At 45.5% G+C, this 21,370-nt stretch overlaps 1 protein-coding gene across 2 annotated transcripts; it reads left to right on the top strand.

Annotated features, from left to right (window-relative positions):
* Positions 1-1,595: 1,595 nt before the first annotated feature.
* Positions 1,596-12,469, top strand: SLC39A4 (solute carrier family 39 member 4). Of its 2 annotated transcripts, XM_072602730.1 has the most exons (12): positions 1,596-1,916; positions 4,075-4,335; positions 5,096-5,297; positions 5,752-5,930; positions 6,034-6,202; positions 7,470-7,642; positions 8,214-8,357; positions 8,519-8,635; positions 9,170-9,224; positions 10,328-10,480; positions 10,660-10,847; positions 10,949-12,469. In XM_072602730.1, the coding sequence occupies exons 1-12, from the start codon at positions 1,731-1,733 to the stop codon at positions 11,075-11,077; spliced, it is 1,956 nt and encodes a 651-aa protein (XP_072458831.1). In that variant the 5' UTR covers positions 1,596-1,730; the 3' UTR covers positions 11,078-12,469. The 2 variants fall into 2 exon arrangements, with proteins under 2 accessions (XP_072458831.1, XP_072458832.1); XM_072602731.1 differs by lacking the exon at positions 10,660-10,847 and having other exon boundaries at positions 10,949-11,111.
* Positions 12,470-21,370: the final 8,901 nt, after the last annotated feature.

Raw genomic sequence — 21,370 nt, 5'->3', positions numbered from 1 at the left:
GGGACCCCAGGAGCCCCTTTACTATTAACCTGCCCAAGAGTCCTAGCTTATCTCCTCTCCTCAAGTATACTGGAGAAGTACAAATGTGATAGGACAGGATGCATATCTGGGAAAGACTGGGAAAGATAACCCCTGAGGACAAAACCAGCACAATGGGTGGGAGCGGTAAAGCAGTAAAAATGGGGCTAAATAGCGGAATAAACTTCCAAATAAGGAGAGCTATCTAAATTTGGAAAGGACAAAATGGGTTTTCTCCTAGCAGGCGGTCTTCAAAAGAAAATTGAATGGCCACTTAGGTGTGTCATAAAGCGAATTCTTTTCAGATATTACAAGGTCTCGGAGGTCCCCTAGTAACAGTTCCTAACAACAAGTTCACCGACCTACCACACCCTACCCCCAAACTCTGGTATTTAGAATTGTGAAAGAGTGGAATGAAATGGCAAAATTCAGGAATTCTAGTTGCCACTCCCATACTGCTTCTACTCAGCCGAGAAAGAGTTTGGAGAAGGGGAAAGTGAGGGGAGGACAGGATGGAGGGGAAGTGTCTGCAGCTCCCTGCCCAGTGCTGGGAAACCCCCACGAATTGTGTGCTTTGGCTCCATGACAGCAAAAACCTTCTCTCCTCTAGTCACTCTCCTAGCCCAACCCTTTTCTCTTTCTATTTCCTCACCCAAACGTAGATCTGCTGCCAAGAGAATTTCTCAGATGTGACTCTGGAAGAAGGGAAGGGTAAAGGAGAATTCCAATTTTCCCCTGCCTTCCCCAAAGCATATGGCCCAGAGGACAGGAGGAAATTCAGGAAAGTTTGTTGCTCTCTCACCCTGTCTGGGCCAAGCCTGACTGGTCTAAGGAACCAAACTTTTAAAAACAAGACTATTTCTGTTTCTCTTTGTATTTTGTGTAAATCTGAGTTTGCCTATCCATATGTTTATGTAAATTTGTGTGTATCTTTGTATAATGTCTGCCTACCTGCATCAGTATCATGGTCTGATCAGAGTTGGATGAGCTCCTGGGTAGTCCAGGAAGGAGACCTTGAACCGTCCCCAGGCTTTCATGGCTTTCTGTAGATACAGGTGAGAGGAACAGATCTCACAGGACAAAGGGCTGCATAACAAGATATGGATCCAGAGGGGAAGGAAGGAAAGAAGAAAGGAAAAGGAGGAAGGGAGGGAGAAAGGAAAGAAAAGGAGAGGGGGGAGAGAGATATTGCATAGGGTCTTGGGCCTGGGAAATAATGCTGTAGGTCCATGAAACATAGTGGAAAGGGTAGGGACAAAAAGACTTAAAAGTTTAGGCCCCCTCAAAAAAGTGAAGCTGAGTTTTGGGAGAGGGAATGAGGCCATGGTGACTGGATAGTTCCGACTGTTCTATCTAGGGAGGATCAACTACTGGAATGGTTAACCTGGGGCCATCTGGGTGGCAGCCAATCACAGTGCCTGGCAGGAAATACCTACTTGGGAGATTCCCCAAGAATCCTACAGCTCAGCCCTGCCCTAGCCCAGGACTTCTTGTGGCTAGTTGCAGTACAGTCCTCTTATTTCTCCTCTTCCTGAGACCAAGATCTGCACGAGGGGGTCCCCACTCACCCGTTCAGCCAGGCCCGCAGAGATCCATAGCCCAGCCCTCCAAATCCCCACCTCTGCCTCCACCTCCAGGAAATCCTTTAGCACCATCCACCCCTCCCCAAACCTAACCTGACCCTTGTCAAGAATCTTCTGGAAACCTGAGCTATGCGGAGTGTGGTCTGTCTCTGGCTGGGGGTATGGCTGGGGATAGCCCTGGGGACTACCCCAAGACCTGCCAGTCTACTAAACGTGCTCACCTCCAACCAAAGTTCTTTGGACCAGGCTGCCCTGGGCTCCCTGTTAAATACACTGGCGGCCCGTGTGCAATGCCTAGATGAGCCGTGTGGAAAGGTAAGAGACAGCAAATAGCTTTAACCTCCCTCTGCTTACCCCACCCCTAACTAGTGCGGGGAGCAAAGGGGACAAATTCCAAGAGGGAGGGAGGGGAGAAGATAGGAGATGACAAGACTTAGGTGTCTTGGCAGGCAAGGGACAGCCAAGGAAGAAAAGGGGCCCTAGAGGGTCCACCTCAACCTATCACTTTTTACCAGTGCTCCAGGAGAGAGGAGGACCCAGGGACTGAGAGGGGGCTTAGCCTGGGATGGGAAGCTGAAATGGGGGACAGGGCAGAAAGGAGCCAGGCTTTTGCCATCCAATGCTACCTTAGGAAACGGGGGTGGGAAGAGCTGGTCATAGAGAGGGGTGGGCACACTTGGGCTGACCTTTATGGGAAAAGAGAGTAGCTTGTGCTCTACTAAGGCAGGAAAGTCTGGGGCCTGGGACACACTAGTGTCTCTTCTTTCCTTTCTTCCCCCTTTTTTCCTTCCCCCTCTTTTTCCTTTTTCCCTTGAGACTCCAGACTTCCCCCCAGGGCCCAATCCTCTCCCTAGGATTCTTAGCTGAGAGGCTTAAAGTCATCCTTCGGCCAGAAGTGGATGGTGCCTAGGGGCCAGTGACTGTTATGTTGTCCTCTCTCCCTCTCCTCTGAGTGAGAGGCTGCAATAAGTCTCCCATCTGTGTTCATGAGTAAATGGGAGAGCTGGCACTCGTGTGTGTGTGTGTGTGTGTGTGTGTGTGTGTGTGTGTGTGTGTGTGTGAAAGGGAGTGGGAGAGCACCCTTCCATCTTGTTCTGGAAGCTTCATGTGCGTTCATCCTTAATTGCCAAAGAAGACCATGGCTTCAGAGAAATGATGACATGACTTGCACATGACTTTGTTTTGAGTGAAGGAGGGTTGTGCAGTTCACCGGCCTCACTTCTCCTCCAGAGCCATCTGAATCCAGTGACCAGATATTCATCAGGATGACTGGAGATGACCCAGGATGAAGCAATTGGGGTTAAGTGACTTGCCCAAGGTCCCACAGCTAGTGAGTGTCAAGTGTCTGAGGTGAGATTTGAACTCAGGTCCTCCTGACTCCTGCCCTGGTGCTCTATCCACTGCTCCACCTAGCTGCCCCAACAGGAAGCTTCATATGTGTAAGAGGAAGACATGGCTCCTCTGTACAGGGGTGGTCAACAGAGCTCTGAGTACTTTGTGTGAGAGAGTACTTTATGTCTGTGGGACAGGGAAAGATAGAGGCAGAGGGAACAGCACTCCCGGAGTCTACAATGGGACTTCCCACCTGTAGGGCCAGGGGGCTTTCCTTCCTTTCTGTTGTTTTTTTAGTTTGTGAGCAGGGGTCACCTAGGTGGTGCAGTGGATAGAGCACCAGGGCAGGAGTCAGGAGGACCTGAGTTCAAATCTCACCTCAGACACTTGACACTCACTAGCTGTGGGACCTTGGGCAAATCACTTAACCCCAATTGCTTCATCCTGGGTCATCTCCAGTCATCCTGATGAATATCTGGTCACTGGATTCAGATGGCTCTGGAGGAGAAGTGAGGCTGGTGAACTGCACAGCCCTCCGTCGCTCAAAACCAAGTCAAGTGCAAGTCATGTCATCATTTCTCTGATGGCGTGGTCTTCTTTGGCAACAAAGGACGAACATACACTAGAGTTTGTGAGCACAGGGGCACACAATCTCACTTCCTGACTCAATGCCTGGAAGTGCATGTGTCCCATGCTGTGGCCTCATCCTGGAGGCCCTGGGGTTGGTGTTAAGGCTTGGAATAACTGGGTGTAGCTTAGAGCCACTGGAATGGTGGGGGCAGGATGTGGGGGATGGGTAAGACAAGGATTCCCAGGAAAGGAAAGGATAGGGCTAACCCAGGGGAGCACTGGAGATTTCTTCCTCTGAGGTGGGGCAGTGGACAGAGAGCTGGGCCTGGAGTCAGGAGTCCAAATACCACCTCAGATACTTGTTAACTGCCTGACCCTGGGTAGGCTACTCAATCTCTTTCTGTCTCAGTTTCCTCAACTGTATAATGGGGATAATAATAACACCTACCTTACAGGGTTGTTGTGAAGACCAACTGAGAAAGTATTTGTAAAAATGGCTATTGAAATGCTTATTTCCCAAACTCCCCTGATTACTCCCCTAACTTCTAGGACTGACTTTTTGTGCCTGCAGTGCATGACAGTGGAGAATGCCCTGGCCCTGGCTGGGCAGGGTGGGATTCTGAGTTCCCAGAATGTGACCCAGTTCTGTGCAGGAATCGCTCTCTACCTCCGGGATCCAGAGAGCACTTGTGCTGCTATCCAGGCTGGCAGCTGGGGCTCACAGGCAGAGAGCTTCCTGGCTTCCTTGGCCTCTGCTGGGGTCCATTACCCCAACATCCTGAACCAACTTCTTCAGCAGATCCAAAGGCACTACCAAGGAGAGCCAGGCCAGGTGAGGGCAGTGTTGTGACAGGGGGAAAGCACAAGGCATATGGAAGGGAAGAGCTCTGTGCTCTTGGGAATGTCTCTTTCCTTCTCTCTGGACCTCAATTCCATCATTTTTAAACTGGGTGGGTTGGGAAGGGAGGTTGGACTCTGAGCTCAGGGGCTTGGACTATCCTGTAGGCAGTGGGGAGCTGTTAAAGGTTTTAAAGGAGGGACAAGATGATCTGAAAGGTGCTAGCAGCTCTAAATCCTGATGCTGTGTGCAGTGGGAAGAGTGGTCTTCAAGTTCTGCAAAGGTGGATTTGGAGAGGGAAGGGCCTGGAGGCTGGTTGGAAGTCTAGGCCCAAGGTCTAAGGCTTGAACTAAGGAAGTAGCAGTGTGAATCAAGAGGATGGACTTGAGGACTGAATGCATATGGAAGCTCAGAGAGAAGGGGGTTGAGTTTAAACCCTGGGTGATTAGGTCCATGATGCCAGAGGAAGAGTTACAGGGGGAGAGGTAAGAAACAAGCTGAGTTAGGGATATGTATGTGAAGTTGGATATCTTGATGGAGATGATCTCTAGGCCACTGGAGGTGTGGGCCTGGAGCTCATGAGAGAAGTCAGGGCTGGAAATGTGTATGTGGGGGCCATCTGCCTTCCCTCATTCCCACCCTCAACCCCCCACATAAGTAATGGGGTGCCACCACCACCCCAGGAGGGTGGTGAGGAGAAGAGGTAAGTGAGCTGGGGTGAGGAGGGGCCTGAGTGTTGATCTCTGATTCTCAGAGTTGTGTGGACATACACCAGATTTTGGAGGAAGCAGCAGGAGCCCAGGGAACTGAGAGCCAAGGTCCAAGCCAGGCTCTGGCTGCCCTCCTGGACCATGCCATAGCTGGGTCCTGCTTCCATGTCCTGCCCAGTCCCCAGTACTTCATTGATTTCGTCTTCCGACTTCATAGCAATGAGTCACGGAACCTCACTCTCTCTGGTAAGGAGTAGGGGGTTGAGACTAGAGATGAAAGGGAAAGATGGATCTCAGAGTAGGGCAGTCTTCAGATGGGCTCCCTTTAGGGAAGGCTTCACTTGACCTCTGAGTAGAGAAGGGTTTGGACTCAGGAAAAGGGAAGACTCATGGGAGAAATGCCCTAAAGGGGAAAAAGTGGAATAACAGGTTTAGGAATAGATCCATGAAGGGCTAAAGAATCCAACATATCCCAGTCAATGTCCATTTCAGTTCCTGTTACACACGTATCTCTCCACCTTTCTCTCCCTCCCTCCCAATCCTTGGACATGACCACCATGTGACAAGAGCACTGTGCTCAGTCCAGATCCTCCTGGAGAAGTGGGCCAGTCCTGGAAGGCTTCCTAAAGGCAGAGGCTGTTGAGGTGGTGGTGGGGGGCAGAGAAGAAGTTAACAGCAGCACCCTGCTTTCCCTACCCAGAGTTGCAGGCTCTGATGAGCCAGCTGCAAGTGGGGACAGAGGCTGAGGTCCATCCCCATGACAGTGATGAAGAACACCAGCACTATCACACACAGTACAGCCTGGAAGGGAGGGCAAGCCACCAGCTGAGGACTCCTCAACAGGCCCAAGTGGAGGACTCTGACAGCGTATGGGACACAGTAAGTCAGGAGGAAGGGGAGAGGGAGAAGAGAGGAAAACAGTGGAGGAAGTTAACCTACTTTCCCCCCTGCTGCCTAATTCCATTCCCCTCTCTGCTCCTAGGTATGCCTGAGTGCCTCTGATGTCCTGGAGGTGTATGGGCTGTCAGAAGAGGAAGGGGTATCCCCAGATGCCTGGGCCCAGCTCAGCCCAGCCCTACTCCAGCAGCAGCTCAGTGGGGCCTGTGTGTCTGTCCATTCCATCACCCACGGGGACCTCACTGTCACTGAAAGTGAGTGTCACCCACTAGAGGTTGGCCTCTAGTGCTGAGGCCACAGAAACTCCATCCCACTCAGCCTACATTCATCCACTTGGCCTTTGGGGCCACTTCTTTCGTTTTTTTTAATGCTTAGTCCTTCTCTTGCCACCTGAGGGGGTTGGGATAAGGGAGTAGGTAGTCCCTTAGTCCTTACATAGTCCAGCCTCAGTCACAGGTCAGTCCTACTAGAATATCACCTGGCCACAGCAGCAAAAGGTTGTGGGAACAGGTAGCCACAGAGAATCAATCCTCTGTGAGAGAAGCACTCCATGAGTGACAGGTCATCCAAGAGGCAGCCTAGTATTAGGAGGCAGGAACAATCCCTGGTCTTCCTGACCTCCAAGTTCAGCACACTATGCACTGTGCCAAGGGTGGGGAACCTACAGCTTTGTGGCCACATGTGGCCTTCTAGATCCTCAAGTGAGGCCAGTTAAAAGGCAGCAGGTTCCCCACTCCTGCACTATGCTATATCCTCTCTCCTCCAAGAACAAGTTTCCCATTAATTAGAGCTGAGCCAAAAATGGAACAGCCTGCCTTGAAAGATAGTGAGCTCCCTGATCCGCAAAGTCTCCACTGAGAAAGAGTAGATGACCCCTTCGCTGGAATATGGCAGAGGAGATTTCAGCTCAGGTTAAGGTTGGACTAGATGCCTTCTCAGGGTCTTCCAGTTTTGAATGCTTGACTTACTAAGAAGGAATGTTATCCTGGCCACTCAATCCCTATTCCAGGGGTGGGGAACTTTCAATGTGTGTTTTGCATGACTTCCTATATAGAATAGGTATTGTCTTCTTTGTGTTTTCAGAAGGTGGGGGAGAGGTGGAGAGAGGGAGAGATTTTGAAACTGAAAATTGAAATAAATTTTTAAAAATGTTCCCACCTTAAAGTCTAATCTATTCATTGCTACCTCTTCTCCCTTTGCTTCCCATTTCAACATCTTCTTCACTTTCCCAGTTCCTTCTTGAAGATCACCGGGATGGGGGGGGCCAAGGGAGTAGGGTGTCTGGATCTCTCCCAGTGGGATTGCCAAATCAAGCATCTCTGTTTTGACCCAGCCCTTCCCCTCTATCCCTCTCTCCTGTCTCCATGATTTCCAGCAGAGGAGGGAAAGAGCTCCAGGAGAAAAGGGGACAGTGGAGGACCAGTCTGTCCCCAGGACAGCTCTCCAGTTTCACTCCTAGGAGAGGAGGGACAGCAGGTGACCTCTCCTCAGCCCTGATTTATCCCCTGTCTATACTCACAGAATACCTGTATAGCTCCCTAGCCACACTGATCATCTGCCTCGCCTCCCTCTTTGGCCTGGTGATTGTGTTCTGTGCCTCCTGCAAAGTCATCTCCCATTATGTCATCCAGACCTTCCTGGGCATGGCTGTGGGCTCCCTCACTGGGGATGCTGTACTTCATCTCATCCCTCAGGTATGTCCCTCCAAAGTGCCCCCTGAATTGCCATTCCTCAGACCCTGACCCTTCCTACAAACCCTCTCCCCACAACTGCCTCCTGAACCCTAGAAGAGTTAAAAGATGGGGACCAGGTAAGGTGTCCCCTTTGCCAGTTCTCACCTTGGTTACAGGGATGGGGAACCTGCACCTTGAGGCCACATGTGGCCCCCTGGGTCCTTGGGTGCAGCTGTTTGACTGAGTCCAAGTTTTACAGAACAAATCCATTTCTTAAGGGCATTTGTTCTGTGAATTTTGGATTCAATCAGAAGGTGACACTTGAGGACCTAGAGGGCCATGTGTGGCCTTGAGGCCTCAGTCTCCCCAAGCCTGGTAGGACATGGCTCAACCCCTTAGTTTTCATTCCCCCAGATCCCTCTCCCTCCACTCTCTCTGATAACAGTCTTATGTCCTGCTATACCCTAGAATCGGTCAGGCCATCAGTGAGCCTTTATTAAGTGCCTGCCATGTTCCAGGCACTGTGCTAAGTACTGGGGATAAAAAGAAAGGCAAAAACCACACTTCTGTCTTCCTGGCTCTCTCCTTCCAGGTGCTGGGCCAACATTCTCACGGGGAGGAGAGTGAACATGGGAGTCCTGAGCTGGTGTGGAGGCTCTTGGGCGTTTTGGGTGGCTTCTATGCCTTCTTTCTCCTTGAGAACTTCTTCAACATCCTGATGTCCCGGAATTCAGAGGTGAGGAAACCCCGGTAGTCAAAGGGGTGATGGGAAAAGGGGAGGAAGGGAGAGTGTTTAGGGCTGGGGGTGGGGAGGGTTGTCTGAGAGTCAGTGTCTTGGGGAGAGAGGAAGCAGAGTGTCCCTTGGACTTTAGGGGTGAATATCCATTGTCCCTACAGGGAAAAGAGGACAATAGCACCTGCAACCACAGCCATGGAATGTCCCTGCAGATGGTGACAGATGAACTGTCACACCAGAAGCATCAGCAGCAGCCGGAAGGCTCGAGGACAGACCTGGTAATGGCTGTGATCATAGCCCGGCCTCCATACCGTTCAGCCAGCATTTATTAAGGGTGTATTCTGGTCATGACCCAGTGTTATTGGCTGAGGTTAAAGGAAATAAAGGAAGTATTCCCTGGAGGATGCTATGTGTGTCTAGCACCAGCCCAGCCTGAACCTCTGACCTCACTTCTAGTCCCATTCCCAGCCCCTCTCCGGCACAAATTGCAGTTCCCAAGGTCACTATTCTCTCCTCCCCACTCCCCCTTATTTTCTGAGCCACTTGCTGTACAGGGGTGAGAGGTACAATATGATGGCATGTCCTAGGCTCCAGGGAGCCCAAAGAGGTTGCCTGAGCTTCCCCACCTCCAGGTAAGAGGACAATCAGACAGAAGGGTGAATCCAGCTCCTAGGAGGTCACAAATCAGCCTCCCCAAGGCTCCACCAAAACACCTCCATGAACTTGGACTGGCTGGTCATGGCAGGAACCTGTGTGAGGACTGACCTCTGGCCATCCTCCCCAAGCTTCTGTCTCCCCCTCTTCCTCTCCAGGTGTCAGATGGGAACCTAGAACTTTCTGGTCAGGATCACAAAAGACTGGACCGAGGTAAGCCAGACACTGGGCAATACTCTTTACCTGGGTTCTGCTGTCTCCCTGATCTGACCATTTGACCATCCCTTCCTCCATCTTTTCCTTCCTATCTTTTCCTCTTCATTCCCAAGCATGGTCCTCCTTCTCCATCTCATCCCTTCCAGGGTCACTGCAACAGTCTCCATGCCTTCCCACCCCTGCTACCTCTTCTACACCCTGAAGCTGGGTTCCTCCCTCAGTTCTACTTTACCAGTGGGATCATGAGCTTTAAAGCTGGAATGACCCTTAAATGCCATCATCCAGCTCAATTTTATAGCCCCTTAATGTTTACAGATGGGAAAAGAGAGAGGCTCAGATAGAAAGTGACTTGGTCAGTGTCAAAGGACGAGTAAATGACAGAAGGACGATTCTAACTCAGGTCTCCTATGGCTCAGTCTAGTGGCCCCTTTTACTACATCACATTTCTAAGGAGGGGTCAGGATCTAAGAAAGGAAAGGCTTACCTCAGGTAACACAGGTACAGTTTGGACCCCAATAACCTGATGCCAAATCTGGGCACTCTTTTCAATATACCACATTTCCTCTGGGGAAAATCCATACACCTCAGCCTGATATTCAGGGTTCTCCATTACCTGGTCTCAGACAACCTGTCTAGGCTGGTCTCTTCTCTTTTCCCTGAATGTGCCTTGTGTGCTCCTATCTCCTTGTCTTTGTTCTCCCCACCTGGAGAGCCTCTCCCAAACACCCTCTCCCCACACCTTTCCCCACCCCATCCCCACATCCTTCCTCTTTCAAGTCTCCACTCTTAATAGAAAGCCCTTCCTGTCTGATCCACTGTTCACAAAAACACTGGTCTCTCTCTTTTTTCAAGCCTGTCCCATGGAACCATTTTTTCATGTATATCTACTGTGTGCTGAAAGCAATACACAGCCCCCTGCCCTGTGGAACTTAGAATCTGGAAGCTTCCTTTGATAAAAGTCTCTCTCAAATCAAATAGTATACTCCTTGGAAAGTACCTGGAAGAGCCTTTGTCCCCTAAGTGAACCCCTTGAGAATTTCCTGAGCCTCCCCTCCCCAGATTGCCTGCTGAGCCCTGGCTTCTCTGTCCCTCTCCTCCAGAGCTGCGGCTCCTCCCCTACATGATCACCCTTGGAGATGCCCTTCACAATTTTGCGGATGGCTTGACAGTGGGTGCTGCCTTTACTGCTTCATGGAAGACGGGTCTGGCTACCTCCCTGGCTGTTCTGTGCCATGAGTTGCCCCATGAACTTGGTGAGGCATCTATCCCCAAATTCTTGATCCCAGGGAACAAGCTGGCCCAGACTTGTGGGGGCTGGCCCAGGGTCCTAGAAGATGGGACAAAACAGGGTGGGTGACCCATGGGGGCCTGTACCCTGGGGAAGAGGAGCATCTGGTACATGGTACTGAGAGCTCCTCCTTCCTCTCCCCAGGGGACTTTGGTGCCTTGCTCCATGCAGGGCTGTCAGTGACTCGTGCCCTGCTGCTGAACTTGGTCTCAAGCTTGACAGCCTTTGCTGGGCTCTATGTGGCTCTGGGGATTGGGTCCAGCAAGGAAAGTGAGATCTGGATCCTTGCAGTTGCCATAGGGCTCTTCCTCTATGTGGCACTCTGTGACATGGTCAGTGCTGGGACAGAGAAGTGGGGTGGCTGGTGCTGGGGAGAGCTGAGAGGTGGGTGAGATACGCCATGCAGTGACCCTGCCTCTTTTCTCTCTGTTAGCTGCCATCAATGATGAACGTGAGGGATGAGAGGCCCTGGCTGCTTTTCTTCCTGCACAATCTAGGCCTCCTCAGTGGCTGGGTCATCCTGCTGGTGCTCTCCTTGTATGAGGAGAACATCACCTTCTGATCTCTCACTGGCCTCCTGGGCAACCTGACTGACATGTGACCCTTCACTGTCCACCCTCTGCTCTCTGACTCTGAACTGGCTTCAGCATAGCCCTCTGGCCTCTGACCTCTGACTCCCTCTGTCATCTCCTGCAATGCACTAGATGCTTTTCTAGGAGGCTGTTTGATAATTCCTAATGAGGTGCCCCTAGGTACATTCCCATCTCCGTCACTTTCTGGATCTTTCAGGATCCTTACATTAGAGCTTGAGAGAATTTCTACAAAATTCTTTCAACATACTCTAAAATGCACCAGGAGGGTGAGGAGGGTTTCATCACTCACTCTCTCCTCCCCCCTTCTAACCTCCAATGACCTCATGGTCCTAGGCATCAGTTTTGTGTTCCTGGTCCTTAGTCCCTCAGGCCTCTGTGAATTCCTGCTGTACACTTTGTGCTAGACACAGGGGCACAGGGAGAGCAGATTAACCCAGGGTGAGTTCCAGAGAGGCGCCCTGTCACCACTTCTTGTAACTCTTATAAGTAACCCTATAAGTAACCTATAACTAGCTTCACGTAACCCTTTAAGCCCTTCACTAAGAAGGAGGAAGGAGACAATGAAAGGATGGAGGGAGGCCAGTGTGGAAGGGGGAGCAGGATGGAGCAGATGCTGGATATCTGCAAAAGTGGGGAGGTTTCTGTTCAAGAGAAGTTGGACAAGATGCTCTGGCTATTCCCTTCAGATGTGGACAGTCTGATTCTCTGAGCTGTATTGAGTTTATTTGAATGAACTTCATCCAGAATTCTTATGGTCTTCTCCATTGGCATTTAAAAGTGTCCATGCCTTAGCTTTCTCCTTCCCTTCAATTGCCCTAGTCAGGAGGCAGAGCTGGGAATATTCCCCCATTATACTGAATTGAGGGGCCATTGTGGTAGGGGGAGAACGGAACCTACATATCCTAGGTCCTAGGTTGAGAGCTTCTGTCTCTATATCACAGTAAAAGAGGGAGTGAAATCATGTGTGTGTGTGTGTGTGTGTGTGTGTGTGTGTGTGTGTGTGTGTGTGTTTGAAAGATGGCTAGAAAAATAATTGATTATATAAGAGGATTTCTTGAACATGTCAGAGTCCTTTTTGAAGTCAGACAAAAGAATTCCATGGTGAGATAATCCTATCTGGATCTATAAACCTTTTCTTTGTCCTGGGTCCCTTTGGCAGTCTGGTGATAGCCCTGGTGATGAATCCCTTCTCAGAATGTTTTAAAATGTATAAAATAACAGAGGAAATCAATTATGTTGAAATACAGTTATTTAAATTGTTCTTTAAAAATCTGTGATTGTAGTAACCTATCTAGCATGGGCCTAATTGAATACTGTCACTTTAAAATAATAATGAGCATAAATGATATTTGGAGATATAATGTGATGTGAAAATATGTGTGATTTCTGTTTAGTCACAAGTACTATTAATTCTACCATGGTTTTTCCCCCTACATTTCTAAATGCTGAATCTCATGACTCAGTAAAAATAAAGATGTCATTTACCACCATCTCCAATCCAGGTTCACAATTAAGAAGCCCCTAGTCTTCAAGGCATCAGTGCCTTGACCCATAGTGCAGACAGGTACTCACAGTCTTGGTAACCAAGTCTTGGAATTAACTCAGTCAGGCTGAATGAAGGTCAATCCAGTAAAGGAGTCCAAGGTCTGAGAGAAAGCAACTTTGATTTTTCCTTTCCCTCAGACTATTGACCCCAAATTGGTCTCCCTGCTTGCAGTCTTTCCCTCACACAGCTATCGAAAGAATTTTCCCAATTCCTGGGTCTTACCCTGCCTTCTGCACTACTCTGCCAAAAATATTTAGAGGCTCACCATAGTCTACAGGGCAAAATGCAACCATTCTCCTGGCCTTGAAAACTTCCATGTGACCCTATCCTACTCCTCCAACCTTATTTCATATTATTCTCCTTTGTCACTATAGAGCCCTACCAAAGTAAGCTAACACCTCCTCCCTGGTCTCCCTCTGTGCTCTCCCACATCCCTGAATTCCTGAAGCTGGTCCTCATGGAAAGGGAGGCATTCCTGCCACATTTCTACCTATTGAAGTCAACCAAGATTAAAGTTGGAAGGGGCCTGGGAGGCCATCTGCTCCATCACCCTCATTTACAGATGAAAAAGTTGAGGTCTACGGAAGGGATGAGACCCATCAGTTTTAGATCAAACTCAGTTGTGCAATGCATGCCTACACCCTGGGAAGGAGAAAAACCAAACAAAACAGAGGATCCTCCCTAAATGAGATCACTTTCTACTTTGGGCTGGGACTACATGTACACAGTTAAATAAATATAAGGAAATTTGAGGAGGAACATAGGACTAATGACTGAAAAAATTACGCTTGAACTAAAACTATCAGAAAAATAAAGATACTTAGAGATAGATGCGAGAAATAACAAGTGACATCAGCACAGGGTGTCCCAAAAGTCTGACTGCTGTTTTCAACTTTAATAGCTTAAGACTTTTGGGACACCAAGTGTAATATTTTCCAGTTTGCCTGGTGCTTTACTGTTCGGCCTTGAGGCCGATGGGCTACCCAAGTCTTACCTTTTGCAGGTCTTCGGTGGCCAACTGGATAAACATATTGAGAGAAGAGACTTTCCAGAGTCGAACAAGGGTTAGGCTTTATTCAGGGTCTTAGTTACATGTGCATGGTGAATTCTTCCTCAGGAGAGAGGAATCCTCCTCCTCCCAAGGGGCAAAGATCGTACAGCAAGAGGATGGGAGCGGGAGAGGGGAGGGACCTTCTGCCCTCTAAGCGCCCCTCAGCTCGAAGAGCGCCTTCAGGCTTTCCTGTCCCTACTTAAGCTCTCCCGCCGCATAGTTTGCACCTGAATACCGTGCCTGCTCTCAGCCCTTAGCTAGACAACAACAGGTGTGCTCAGACCATGGGCCAATCTCAAGGGTGGGATGCTCTCCCCAGCAAGTTTCCCAGAGAAGAGGTGGAAATGCACGAGAGCCCATGTCTCATGCCTCAATTCCCAGCTGTTCCCTGGGGGGCCTCATGAGAACTCTGAGGTTTAGAAGTCCTCACCTTTACCTGCCCGAGACTGTCCATGTGAGAACTGAGCTTACACCCCCAACACTTTACATTATCTTATTAAAGTCTCATGACCCTGAAAAGTTGGCACTACAGATATCATCTCCAATTATTAAGAAGCTAAATAGCTTCCCCATGATTATAGATAATAAAGTGCTAGATCTGAAGGTGAGTAGGCAAAAAGATAGGAAACAGATTATAGAGGTTGGGGAACCGGTAAAAATCTAGTTTGGCAGAACATGCAGGGAAATAAAATGCACCGAACCTGAAAAAGCGGATCGGAGACTTCAGAGGTCCTTGGACGCTCAGTTAAGGAATGAGTGGCAGAGTCCATGCAATTTTGACCCAACTTTCCTGAAATCTGAAACAATAGCAAAACTATTCTTCAGGACATCCATTCCATTTGAGAAATGTTTATTATAGGATTCTTAGAGTGAGGTTCTTGTGTTACATTATGAGGGGTATAAAGACGAAAAACCATTTCGTCAATAACATATGCTCTTAAGAACCTAATCCTCTAATGAAGGTGAACTGACAGGTATACTGATTCTGTTTCCCACCAGGTATATTGAAAATAAGTGTCTCAATCTGCAGAGTTTTAATGATACTTAGCTTTTATATGGGATTTTAAGGTTTACAAAGGACTTTACAACAATCTTGGAGGCAGGTACTCCCCATTTTACAGATGAGGAAATCAAAGCAGAGAGAGTTTATTGGGTTAATTGTTGTTCAGTTGTCTCTGACACTCCATGACCCCATTTTGAGATTTTCTTGGCAAAAAGTTTTGCAACTTCCTTCCAGCTCATTTCACAGGTGAAGAAACTGAGACAAACAGGATGACTTGCCCAGGATCACATAACTAGTAAGTGTCTGAGGCTGGGTTTGAACTCACCAAGATGAGTCTTCCTGATTCCAAGCCCAGGCTTCTATCTATGGTGCTGCCTAACTGCCCCTGGTATACTGCTACCTATGACGTATAGTAGGCAGCATTGAGGGGCAAAAGGTCCCAGAACTCCATTTCCCATGGTGGTTGAAGTCGGAGAACAATACTTCTTAGGAAGTAGGGTCAGTATTCTATTTCCCATCAGGCTGTGAGCTCTGGGTTAGAAGGGCTAATTTTCAGAGCTGAGGAGATTATTTGTGTCCTCTGTCTATTCTCTATTATGTAGTATCAAGCAGTTATGTGGTAAGTTCTGGCTTCTCCAGGAAAAGAAAAAACCAACTCAAATACACTTTATGTATTCTAGAAAAGCTTATTTACAGAAAAGTATCCGTACAATTATTTAGTCTTTTGGGGAAGAGCCAATATAGGTGGCAGCTCTGTGAAGAGGGGTTTCTAGCTCATTCCTTGTTTATAGAAAAAGCCCCAACTGTAAACCTTCTTTGGTGACATTTTATCAGTTATTCCTGCCTCTGATTTTTTTTTTTCATTTTAAATATTTACTATTGACCTACTTGACAGACATCAACAGAAATGAACATTTCCCTAGACAAAGAACAGGAAAGGAAGATTGCCTATGAAGCCATGTCCTCCAACACCTGCATTTTGGGTTTTTGTTCATTTCAGTTTAATGCATGGTAGTGCCAACTGCTCTGCTTGTCCATGTCCCCTTCTCAGGTGATGTTAAGTCAACAAGCATTTCATAAGTGTTTACCAATGTGCCAAGCATCATATTAAACCCTGGGAATACAAACATGAGCAAAAAGTCCTTGACTAGAAGGAGCCAATGTTCTAAGGGAGGAAGAAAATGACACATAAGAGAAAGCTAAGAAGAGAGAGAGAAAAGGGAGCAATGCATGATGGAGAAGCTCAGCCTGGTAGAAAATGAAGAGATGCCTGGGTTTTGGAAGGAGCCATCCAATCAGAGGAAGGAACTTCAGAAGGAAATGGCAAACCAAAGATGCTGGTATCTTTGCCAAGAAAACCCCAAAATGGGGTCACAAGAGCAACAGCAGCTGTGTAGCGTCAGCTCCTGTAGCTCAGCTCATCTCCATTACAGGATTAGGTTCTTATGGGCATATATTGCACTTGAGAGAAATCCAGAGTTCAGCCTGGTGAACAAATGAACTTCTTTCCTCGCTCTTCTGTTTGTTTTTTATGACTTACCACTGCTTCTTCTTTTTTTTTTTTTTAAAGTATCACTATCCCTATCCCTTTCCCCTTACTCTTGCCCCCATCATAATTATTTTTTAAAACTTTCCCTTATAACAAATAAATATAATTACAGAAGTCCATATGTTGGCTGTTATCTGAAAATAAGTATCTCATTCTGCAGTTTTAATAATACTTAGCTTTTATATGGGGCTTTAAGACTTGCAAAGGACTTTACATATGTTATCATACAACAATCCTGGGGGTAGGTACTGTTCTTCTCCCCATTGCACAGATGAGGAAATCAAAGCAGAGAGTTTATTGGGTTAAGTAAGTTATCCAAGATCATTTGAGCATCTGCGATCAGATTTGAACTCGTCTTCCTCACCTTCCAAACCCCTTATTGAATAGGTGACATCTAGCTTCCACCAATTTTCAAAATTTTTATCTTGGGGACTTCAGGTATTGGGGTCTATTGACTGGACTTGGATTGGCCTTCCTAGAACATTTGACCTTTATCTCATATGGCAGCTTTGGATTCTAAGACTAGAAAATACTTTATTATCCCTTCCGTAACACATTAAAGTGTTTCAACTTTAAAGACTTCCTCCTTTTGGCTAATATCCTCTTATTGAGAGGCAGTATGGCATAGTGAATAGGACAACGGACTTGGAGTCAGGAAAACCTGGAGATTCAGATTCTCCTCAGACACACACTAGTCCTATGACCCTGGGTAAGCCATGTCACTTTACTTTTTTCTTCTCTTGTAAAACTGGGAGGTGAGACTCAATGGTCTCTAAGCTCTCTTCTATCTCTAAATCTTTTATTCTCTGATATATATATATATATATATATGCATATATATAAATATATAGAGATATTTATATATATGTCTGACACTTAAACCTTTAGCAGGCAAAGCACTTCTCGCCTCCAAATCTAAATGAGAAGTTGGTTATAACAAAGGTAACCATTAAGAAGGTTATCAAGTAGGAGTATGATAGAAGGGAGGGGAGATTGGGGGGCGGGGCAGGTAGTCAGAAGCTAAACCCTTTTGAGGAAGAATAGGGTGAAAGGAGAGATGGGTTAGAATTAATGGGGGGATAGGATAAAGGGAAATACAGTTAATAATAATAACTGAAAAAAATTGAAGCAAATTTCTCCGATAAAAACCTCATTTCTCATATATAAAGAACTGAGGCAAATCTATAAAAATAAGAGCCATTCCAAAATTGATAAATGATCAAAAGATGTGAGCAGTTTTCAGATCAAGTCATCAAAGCTATCTATAGCCATATGAAAAAATACTGTAATTCACTATTGATTGGAGAAATGCAAATTAAATCAATTCTGAGATACTTCTTCATACCTATTAGATTGGTTAATAGGACAGAAAAGACAAGTGACAAATTTTGGAGGGATTGTAGGAAAAATGCGATTTTAATGCATTGTCGTTGGAGTTGTGAAGTGATTCAACCATCTGTTTCAACCTACATAGAGTGAAATGTACTGGGTACAAAGCAACAGCAACGTTGTGAGATGATCAGCTGTGAATGACTTAGCTATTCTCAGCAATACAGTGAACCAAGACAACTCTGAAGGACTTATGATGAAAAATGCTATCCATCTGACAGTGAAAGAACTGATAGGGTCTGAGCACTGATTAAAGCATAATTTTTTTACTTTAGAAAAAACCTACCCCCAATTGATCAAATTTGTATGTAGTTGTTTGTACGTTGTCTCCCCCATTGTCCTGTGACTTCCCTGTGATCAGACAGATTAAACCTTTTTCTGTATCCCTGGAGCATGACAGAATACCTAGCACATAGTAAGTATTTAATGAAGGCTAAAAAAAAAAATGAACAGAGAAGGTACTCTGTTAAAATTCCTTTTATGAGACAAGTAATGTTTTCATACTTAAAATAGAGTGGTATAAAAGAGTGAAGGATCAATCAATCAGTAAATATTTTTTAAGCACCTACTACTACCTGCCTCATAAGCCAGATGATGAGCTGTGACCTGAGATAGAAAAGATATCAGAGAGAGTCCTTGTCTTGGGGAGTTTGCGGTCCAGTGGGGGAGACAACATGCAAACAAAGAAATACAAGCAAGCTACATGCAGGATAAATGGGAAATAACAAACAGAGAAAAAGTACTTGAATTAAGAGGGGTTGGGAAAGGTTTCCTGTAAAAGCCAGAGAGGTCAGTAGGCAGAGTTGAGGAGGGAGACCATTCCAGCCATGGTCTGGAACCATGAGATAGAGTATCATGTTTGTGGAATAGCCGATTAGAAAAAGATAAATCTTTGTTGCTCAAGATTTTGCTCTGTCATCTTGCCAATTGTTCTAAAAGACCCTGTCAGCCCTCACTTAGAGTTTTTAGTCATTGAGAAAGACCATTTACCCAACTTATTGCTTACTATTAACTTAAATAATAAATTGAGTGCTCTTTTACCTTAATTTTAAAATGTAACACAACCCTTCTCTTCTCTCTACTCTTAGCCTCTATCCTAGTTCACACTCTACCTAATGCATGTGATGGGGTGCTTGGGTGCATGTACTTGGGCCCCAATTCTAAAATCACATTTCTCTTTAAAAATCATATTTCTCCCTAGCCTCAAAATACTATCTCAGGCAGTTTCTCCCCAGCCCAGGGACACAGCCTGCCCTAGCAACAACTGTTATCTCCCTTCTTGCTATAGTAGCCAGTGGCATCTATAGAACTCATTAGTTTGAACCAGCTGTGTACTGGCTGAATATGCTGTGCACTGGGTCATGCCAACATTTACTGCTTACTGGCCAATCATACGTATTCTAGACTTAGACATACCTATACTCCCTTACATTAATCTTGTCTAACAAGACATTGAGGAGAGAAATATGGTTTTTCCTGGTCAGCCCTAACCCTTGGATGACTTAATGATGTTTCAGGCCTAAAACCACACCTCCAGGTGGCCCCCACCTTGGGCTATTTCCCGATGAATTTTGGGTAAAATACCTGTGTAGTAGATACCAAAAGTGTATGTTCCTTTAAGAATTGACCACTCCTTAACCACTCCCTAATCCCATCCCAAAACACCTAGTTAGCATATTTGGCACAAGTGATACTATACAATATACTATATAAACCTTCCCTGTACCCCTTTAAGGTTGCAGATTCCCTAAGAACTCTTGCTGGCTGAAAAGTGTAATAAATCTTTACCTTGACTTCAACAATGCTTGAATTTGTGAATTCTTCTCCAGACAACCTGCCCCTGGTACCTCCGTCTTTGTGGAGGTCTCACACCCCTTTTCCAGCCCTCATCACATGGACTATTGAAATTGTCTCCAGTTGGTCTCCTTTCTTCCCATATCTTCCTTCTCCCATCTATTTTCCACATAGCTACTTAACTAATGTTGCTGAAACTCATCTCTGATTTTGTCCTTTCCTTGTTTTTTTTTAAATATTTAGTTTTTATTTTATTTTACAATTACAAGTGAATAAATATTTTTAACATTCTTTTTTTAAATTTTGAGTTCCAAATTCTCTCCCCCCCTCCCCGCTTCTTGAGAAGGCAAGCAATTTGATATCAATCATACATATGCTGTCATACAAAACATTTCCATATTAGCCATGTTGCAAAAGAAAACAAAGACCAAAAAAGCAAGAATAATAAAGGAAATTTAAAACATATGCTTCAATGTGCATTCAGACTCCATCAGTTCTTTTTCTGGATCTGGAAAGTATTTTTCAACATACTACCTTCAGAATTGTCTTAACACATTGTATTGCTGAGGATAGCTAAATCATTCACAGTTGATCATCATATACTATTGCTGTTCTTCTGGTTCTGCTCATTTCACTTTGTGTTAGTTCATGTAAGTATTTCTATGTTTTTCTGAAAGCATTCTACTTGTCATTTCTTACAGCACAGTAGTATTCCAGAATAATCATATACTACAACTTCTTCAGCCATTTCTCAATTGATGGGCATCTACTCAATTTCCAATACTTCTCCACCATAAAAAAAGCCATTATAAATATTTTTGTATATTATTTGTAGTCCTTTTCCTTTTTAAAAAAATCTCTTTGGGATATAGACCTTAAAGTGGTCTTGTTGGATCCAAGGGTATGCACAGTTTTAAAGCCCTTTGGGCATAGTTCCTAATTGCTTTTCATAATGGCTAGATTAGTTCACAACTCTATCCACAATGCATTAGGGTCCCTATTTTTCCACATCCCCAAAATTTATCATTTTCCTTTTTGTCATATTAGTCAATCATTTTAATTTGCATTGGCTAATCAATAGTAATTTAGAGTATTTTTTCCATTTATGACTATAGATAACTTTGATTTCTTCTTCTGAAAACTGCCTGTTCATATCCTTTGACCATTTATCAAGTGGGGAATGACTCATATTCTTATAAATTTGACTCAGCTACCTATATCTTTGAGAAATGAGGCCTTTATCAGAGAAACTTGCTGTAAAACATTTTTTCTAATATTGGCTGCATTTCTTTTGTTTGTGTACAACATATTAATTTGATATAATCAAAATTATCCATTTAAAATTTTGCAATGTCCTCTGTCTTTTGTTTGGTCATAAATTCTTCCTTTAATCCATAAAAAATTCTTCCCTTAATTCATAAATCTGACTGGTAAAATTTTCCATGCTCCTCTAATTTGCTTATATCATCCTTTAAATCTAAATCATGTACCCATTTTTATTTTATCTTGGTATGAGGAGTTGTTCTATGCCTACTTAGTTTTGCCAAACTGCTTTCCAGTTTTTCCAGATATTTTTTGGCAAATACTGAGTTCTTGTCTCCAAAGCTTGGATCTTTTTGTTTGTGAAACACTAGATTACTGTGGTCATTTACTATTATGTATTTTGTATCTAATCTATTCCACTGATCCACCACTCTATTTTTTAGTCAGTACCAGATTGTTTTGATGATTACTGCTTTATAATACAATTTGATTTAATTGGTGAAATCTGACTTTATTTCTGTGAGAAGTGTTTTGTAATTGTGTTTATATGGTTCCTGGGTGTGTCTTGGCAGGTAGACCCTCACTTATTTTATATTGTCTACAGTTATTTTAAATGGTATTTCTTTCTATCTCTTGCTGCTGGACTTTGGCTTGCAATATATGGAAA

Source organism: Notamacropus eugenii, chromosome 4 (genome assembly GCF_028372415.1).
Source record: "Notamacropus eugenii isolate mMacEug1 chromosome 4, mMacEug1.pri_v2, whole genome shotgun sequence".
NCBI classification, from domain to species: Eukaryota; Metazoa; Chordata; class Mammalia; order Diprotodontia; family Macropodidae; genus Notamacropus; species Notamacropus eugenii.
This window is presented reverse-complemented; position numbering and strand designations above follow the sequence as displayed.

Coding starts and splice junctions, on each gene's coding strand:
- SLC39A4 (XM_072602730.1), top strand. CDS start 1,731: ATGCGGAGTGTGGTCTGTCTCTGGCTGGGGGTATGGCTGGGGATAGCC. Junction 7,643..8,213: donor TACTTCATCTCATCCCTCAG/GTATGTCCCTCC, acceptor CTCTCCTTCCAG/GTGCTGGGCCAACATTCTCA. Junction 9,225..10,327: donor TCACAAAAGACTGGACCGAG/GTAAGCCAGACA, acceptor CCTCTCCTCCAG/AGCTGCGGCTCCTCCCCTAC.